Consider the following 6,747-nt stretch of genomic DNA (forward strand, 5'->3'; position numbering starts at 1 on the left):
GTATATATGTATATATGTATATATATATATATATGCGTGTGTGTGTGTGTGTGTACTCGCTATAACCAAGCAAGGTGTGCTTTGTTTGTGACCTAATTGTCAACTATGTACGATACTGTTGTACACTCTCTATAGATCCCCTGCCGTGTCAGGCGAAGGGCACATGCGTTCGTATCGCAGCCATCGCAGATCCGCAGTTGCAGGGCTATCAGGACGAGCCGTCTGGAGTGATCGGCTCTATTACTCGCTATGTAAGTTTCTAACTCGTGGGCACATTGCCCATGCTTGTCCCGGGCATGCAGCTTGCTAATATACCTGCGTATGGTTTAAGACATCTTTCCACCCGTATCTACTGCATAGATGAATAGTCGTTTTGACCTACGTATTGGTGTTGAGCATGTAGCATAGGAAATATTTATTTTCTCACAATTAGACAGAGCATGTGTTCCATCAATCGGCTGTTGGAATACTACTGCGATGTTATCTGCTGTATGGTTGCGTGCAACAGGTCTTTAATGCCATATGTAAAACCGGTATATCTTTGTGTGATGACGCCAAATAGGGCTGTATGCACGTCGTCTGGTCATACCGTACAGGCACATATGTAGACTGCGAGTGTCGTAGATACGAAGCGCTATGATTCGCCCTGCCAGTGAAATCGCACGTAGCTGCCAAGACTATTTATGCGGTCGATCTGAGGGCTATTCATCGATTGTCACAGCCAGTTTATTGGCCACACCAACACTATACCGTGACAAATCCTGATCATTTAAAGTACATAGGCTCTTTTGCCGCGTTACAAACAACCCTTATTGGCCCAAAATCTGGTTGCGGTCCCTTCTGTATCGTACCGGGACACCTAGTGCGACTTGTTGAGACCGTCGGCGGCGTCTATACGCACTGTTGCACTATGTAGCCCTACTTATACAATATTGCATTGCATAGTGTCTCTCACTCACGTCAGCTGCCCTGCCCTGGCCGCCTAGATACATTAGTCACAACTTCTATTGTACGAAATACGGTCTGTGTATATTCGCATATATGATCCGCCACACTCAGTGAAGCTTATCTTACATTCATTTTGTCCTGTTATCTATTCAGGATGCCGACCATTACCTGCGTAGTGCCTACGGTTGCCTGGTACAGTACATGTCGCCCGATGTAGTGGTATGTTCCCGAGTTAGTAGTTCATCTTGTGGCGCTAGATGCTTGTTCGCTACGAAAGCAATATATCCTCATTGTCACAGAAGAATTAGCTTCCACTAACCCAGAATGGCGAACGGGTTCACGCATATGCATGTGTGGCAAGATCAACATTCGTGCTACTATGGTTGGCGTTGATACCGAAGTATAGGACTTTCGTTCCCCATCACTTTCAGGTCATCTTAGGAGACGTCCTTGATGAGGGGTACCAGGCTGATGATGAATCGTATGTTGAGTACTTGGACCGTTTCAATAGTATCTTCAGTCCCGATATGGTCTCTCGGATCATTGTGGTAGGTAGGTGCATATTGGACAGAGATTATGCATGATTCAGTGTGTGGAGTGGATATAGACATGACGGCAAGTCATTTCTGTATAGTATGCTACCATGCGCCTATTTTAAGTTACATTTTATAGGATGATTATTGTGGACTCAAACGTGTTTTATATGAGGGTATGTGTGAGCTCGTCCAGTGCTTTGATCTACTCCATCGCCCCGGTTTAGTTCAAAGTGGATTTGTATCGCTGACACATCTTCAGCAATTATAAACAAATGACGGCAGCACTCTTGGGGTGTAAGACATGCGCAACTATGAACATCTAGGCAGATGCCACATGCGTGGGTGGGTTGCAATTGTATTTATATATATATATATGAAAACACTTGTACATATATCTATAATACGATGAATCTACTGTTTTGTGGATGTCCATCAATATGCAAAGCCGGGTGACAACGACATCGGCGGAGAGGGCCGTGACACGCAAGACTACAAACAAGTACACCGCTTTGAAGACTGGCAGGGTGCAGTCAACCAGAAATCATCATTGAAAGGTACGGCATGTTTCGAGTTCGTTGGTGTTCCTGAAGTATTCGAAGCCTTATTGGGAGGTAGTATGGCACACTTTCAAGCTTGTGTGTTTGACGATGAGGCTGGCCTCACTGATGTCTTCCACTCCCCTTAACCTGTATCACAGGCATAGAGTTTGTCAGCATCAATATCTTGGCACTGACAGCGCAACAAAAGACAGTGGAGTCTATTAAGTCCACCACGCAGTTCGTTCATGACTACACGCCGGTGGAGACCTTCTCCGTGCTACTATCGCACGCGCCTACTACCATGGTATTACCGATGAATGGGGCGTCATCCATGCCAATGTGCAAGCGTGTGCCTTAAATTATGTCAAGCGTGTTCTTAGATTATGTATGTTTACGGTATGGCGGGGTATGTGCGTGGAGGTGTGATCGGATATCTGCGTTGTGTTGTGTCATCTGGTGCGCCTGTATATCCTTCGTAGAGTATATGTGAACTCTGAATGGTATTGCCGCGGTGTGTCATCGTTTACAATTGCATTTTCGTGCTTGCAGAGTGAATTTGACCAAATGAGATATTACACGGTCTACTGACAAGGGCTAGTCACTTTTTCGTCTTATTCAACTGAGTGTCTGAATTCTGATATACCGCACATAATTATCGCTTCATGTCTTCTGATCTCAACTTCCTGTGGCTTCATTTTTATGGTTAGTCTGTGATGGAAATTTCAATCGGGTCCACTTGACTACGAAGACATCGTCATTGGATACTCTGCGGCGAGTCATTCAGTATTTAGTCATCTATGTCAATGTCAATACCCAATTGTTTATGTTTTTACATTTGTCGTCTGTAACACGTATTCCTATGTCCCATGTGTCTGCACCCCGAGTCCAGTATAAGTGGATCCCTGAGAAACCTCAACGTTTTATGTTCATAGCTCCCGAAGGATAAGCAACGGTGGCTGGTGGAGAATATACAGCCCAACCTGATACTCTCCGGACATACCCACATCAGTGGGCAGCAAGTGTCTCGAGGGCACAGCGGGTCAGACCTGTTGGAGTGGACCGCGCCTACATTCAGCTATCGCATGGGCGTGTCTAAGATAGGTATGTCTTGATCAACTGCTACCCGCTAGGTGTATGTGATGAAGACACATAATTGCGGCGCATCTATCTATCTGCAGTATATACTTTTCTGCCTATTCACCCCCCACACACACACCCTACCAACCCCCCTCCACGCCCGTGCGCCTCCGCGTTAACGTATTCTACTATTCAAAGCACGAGCTCATGGAGCGTAGTTGGCCCCCATTTCTATATGTCTAAACCCACACTGGTCCCCACTTCCACGGCTTCAGGTTTCTTGTCCATACTGGTAGACCCCATCACGCACCAGGTGTCCATGCACGAATGCTGGCTACCGTCCAGATACAATCACCTGGCCATGTATGGCGTGTGGGCCGCGGCGCTGATATTCATCGGCGAATCTGTGTGGCTGTTCAATTTCTGGAGTTCTTGGGTGTGTCAAGAGGAAGCGACTGATTCTGCGAAGCTTAAGCGGTGGTCATGACGCCATCTGGCCAAGACACCGAAAATTAAATGATACCAGGCACGAGCCGGTTGCCCGCAACGAGAGATCTGGCTTCGTACACATATCTCGCATACTACGTATGAGCCTGTCTCCTTCCAACAGGACTTTGTATGCGCAAGCAGGGCGAGGGAGACTGGGTAGGTGGGGGGCCTCCTGGGTGCGCTCTGGTGTGGGGCCCATCTGATAGCATAGAGATCAAGCACATACTGAAGCTGGCACCCAAGTATGCTGAAACAGCCAACCAACCAACCCAACCACCCAGGCTGATAGAACAGGCTTCACTCCACGCCTTTCGTAGTGCGTCTCTCTCTCTCGGTTTAGATAGGTGGGACTGGTCATGAAATGCGGCAAGCGCTGCAGGTAACTGCGACCACGAGCTGCCCCATATAGGCTTTACATATTCGCATTTAGAACCCTCTCGCTCGGGATATAAGCCGTGACGAAAAACATTAGATATGGGTAAACGTGCACCCAATACTCTCCCCGTTGTTGGTGTTTAGGTTCGGCAGCTCAGGTCAAAAAGGGGTGACCTCTATACCCATTTGATTCACGTAAATAAACACCCATGGTAGTGGCACATACGGCAACGAGGATGAATATAGAAGTGAATTGGCTGCGATTTTTACTGCGAGGTAGATCGCAGGTGCATTGCGAGGTGCGGATCTTTCTAACCAACTCTGCACACAACATCAGACGTGATAAATATACACTGTTAAACCTAGATACTTCCGTACGACTCGACAGCGATGCCCACTCCTCGGGGCCAAAATTGGACCATATATCATGGGAGTCTTTCTATGTATTATATGTATATGATCCTCTTCGTCTTGTCACCATTGGTTTCCTAACCGGCTGTGGGTGTCCTGTGAGATATGCATTGGTGCCTCGCCCAGACGTGTGATGCGAAGACTGAACCATTGCGCACACCTTCAGTCGCGCTATTACAGGTGCTGGCCCGTACTATATAAACATACCTTTCACATGTGTCGAAATTACTGAGGCTACTCGGGAAGACTACTTAGGGGGCCAATATCTTTCGCACCTCACTCCAGCACCAATAGCACATTGTCGTTTCAGTTATATCTTTATGGACTTGTATCGACTGTGTGGTCAACTACTACTACACACAATGCTTTCGGCCGATTTACTCTGCGACAACACAGGAGAATAGACCAATGAAGCACCTGTACGTGGCTCGTCAAAGTAGAGGGATTTATTTTTTTATTTTGACCTGTAGTCAATACCAAAGCCTTCCAGATTCTTCGTTCATGCCGCTAAACATATTCTATGCAATTAAAGCTACAGCCGCCAAGACCGGGAGAGAAATACAAGACTAATATTAATACAAGAGCTGGGCTTCCTTATACATGGAACGAGGGAAGCGGCAGGCATACTACCACAGATGTGCACACACCGCTAGACGTCCCCCTGTGCAACTGTGTCCGAATACCCCTGCAACGACACTCGCTACCTAGTTCACATCCATGTTCTGTTGTAGCTGTTTGTTAAGATCGAGATCCTCTCCGGTCATGTGCTTCCACACATCCAACACATCGAGACAAGTGGTCTCAAAGTGCGACGTGGCATCGTACGACTTCGTGACGAAGCACTGGCTCTCAACTCCGTCATCCGAGGGCGCGTATAGATCGGAAACCTGTTTAGGCAGGGATGGACAGGTCAGAATAATTATGAAATGAATCTGAGAGGTGCGCAGGCCTACAAGCGCGGAGCGTTTTAAGTTCGCCAATGAATCCGAAGGCGCACACAAGTCGAAGCCGTCGTTGCAAAGTACATACACCTCTTCCCCGACGAGTGTTATACCTGGTTCGAGCTCAATTCGCTGTCGAAACCACATACATATGCCCCATACACTGCTTGCCAAACACATCATAACGCTAGTGCACCCTGACATCCACTCGCTGCCCGAGTGCAGGGGATACCATAATTGACTCCCAGGCTTTGATACAAGATTCTGATACTCAGTCAGCGGCTGGCATAGACTACCTACCTGGAAAAAGGTCTCCTCGATTTGGCCTAGAAGCGCCAGACCTGCCTGCAACTCGCGTTGTGGGTTGTTGGTCTCAATGGTGGTGGAGACGGTGGCAATGTACCTGCCCTGGGCCGCAACGTTGTGCGAGTGCGAGATCTGCATGATGTAGATATCTGATATACCGAGGGCAGAGGGATACGGGTGTGTAAATAAGAGTATGTAAATAAAGGGATAAGAGTGTGTAACTAAAGGAATACGAGTATGTAAGTAAAGCGGTATGAGTATGTAAATAAAGCAATATGAGTATGTAAAGAGAAGGCGACGGGAATGGAGCAGCGTATGTATGTAAAAGTAAAAGGAGAAGAAGGAACAAAGAGACCAAGAAAATAAGATCAGGCACTGTTTCTTGAAAGAAAAAATCCAGTACATATCAAAATTTCTGGATGCAACTCACTATGGCGTGCTGAGCCTGCGATTGACTGACTATCCGAGAAATTTGATATTATCCCTGGGGCCATAATAAGTGGAATGTGTATTGTGCTGATCGTACGCTTGTATATTCCATGACGGCCCACAGGCGGGATTACTGGTGCACACAAGGACAAATGCCCTACATATATCAACCGGGACATCGTCTACGGCGTGCATGGTTCAGGTCACAACCAGAAACGACAAAGAATTGCGCAGATTGCAATGGACCCGACAAATATACCCTTGTCGATGTAAACAAGTATCTGGTATCGTTCACACCCCTCATATCAGCACGTATTCATACAACTACTCATACCACTGAACGTCGCGCATATAAATATGTATACATATACATATATACATATACAATATATATATATATATATGTGTGTGTGTGTGTGTGTGTGTGTGTATGTATATAATAAATTATATATAAAATATATGTATATATATATATATGATATATATAAACAAAATATAACATAATATATATATATATATATGTATATATATACATACCTACATACAAACATACATACATACATACATACATATATAAATATACATATATTTATAAATTATATATATATATATATATATATCTATATATATATCTATCTATATATGTATATATAATATAATATAATATATATATGTATAAAAATATACATTACATAT

The 6,747-nt window shown here is 45.2% G+C and overlaps 2 protein-coding genes across 2 annotated transcripts in view; one reads left to right on the forward strand and one right to left on the reverse strand.

Moving 5' to 3' along the window:
- SARC_04755 (hypothetical protein) overlaps positions 1-3,587 on the forward strand; it is a gene marked incomplete at its 3' end in the record, with an annotated part of 4,077 nt that extends 490 nt beyond the window's left edge. The window contains exons 2-8 of the mRNA XM_014301389.1: positions 136-251; positions 1,102-1,167; positions 1,380-1,496; positions 1,930-2,038; positions 2,182-2,327; positions 2,956-3,124; positions 3,376-3,587. Coding sequence (XP_014156864.1) covers positions 136-251; positions 1,102-1,167; positions 1,380-1,496; positions 1,930-2,038; positions 2,182-2,327; positions 2,956-3,124; positions 3,376-3,587 — 935 coding nt within the window. The remainder of the gene's footprint in view (positions 1-135; positions 252-1,101; positions 1,168-1,379; positions 1,497-1,929; positions 2,039-2,181; positions 2,328-2,955; positions 3,125-3,375) is intronic.
- Positions 3,588-5,079: 1,492 nt separating this feature from the next.
- Positions 5,080-5,760, reverse strand: SARC_04756 (hypothetical protein; the record flags this gene model as incomplete). The annotated part of the gene is made up of 2 exons (XM_014301390.1): positions 5,080-5,262; positions 5,617-5,760. The coding sequence occupies 2 exons, from the start codon at positions 5,758-5,760 to the stop codon at positions 5,080-5,082; spliced, it is 327 nt and encodes a 108-aa protein (XP_014156865.1).
- Between the last annotated feature and the right edge of the window lie 987 nt (positions 5,761-6,747).

This window comes from Sphaeroforma arctica (assembly GCF_001186125.1).
Source record: "Sphaeroforma arctica JP610 unplaced genomic scaffold supercont1.280, whole genome shotgun sequence".
NCBI lineage: Eukaryota > Ichthyosporea > Ichthyophonida > Sphaeroforma > Sphaeroforma arctica.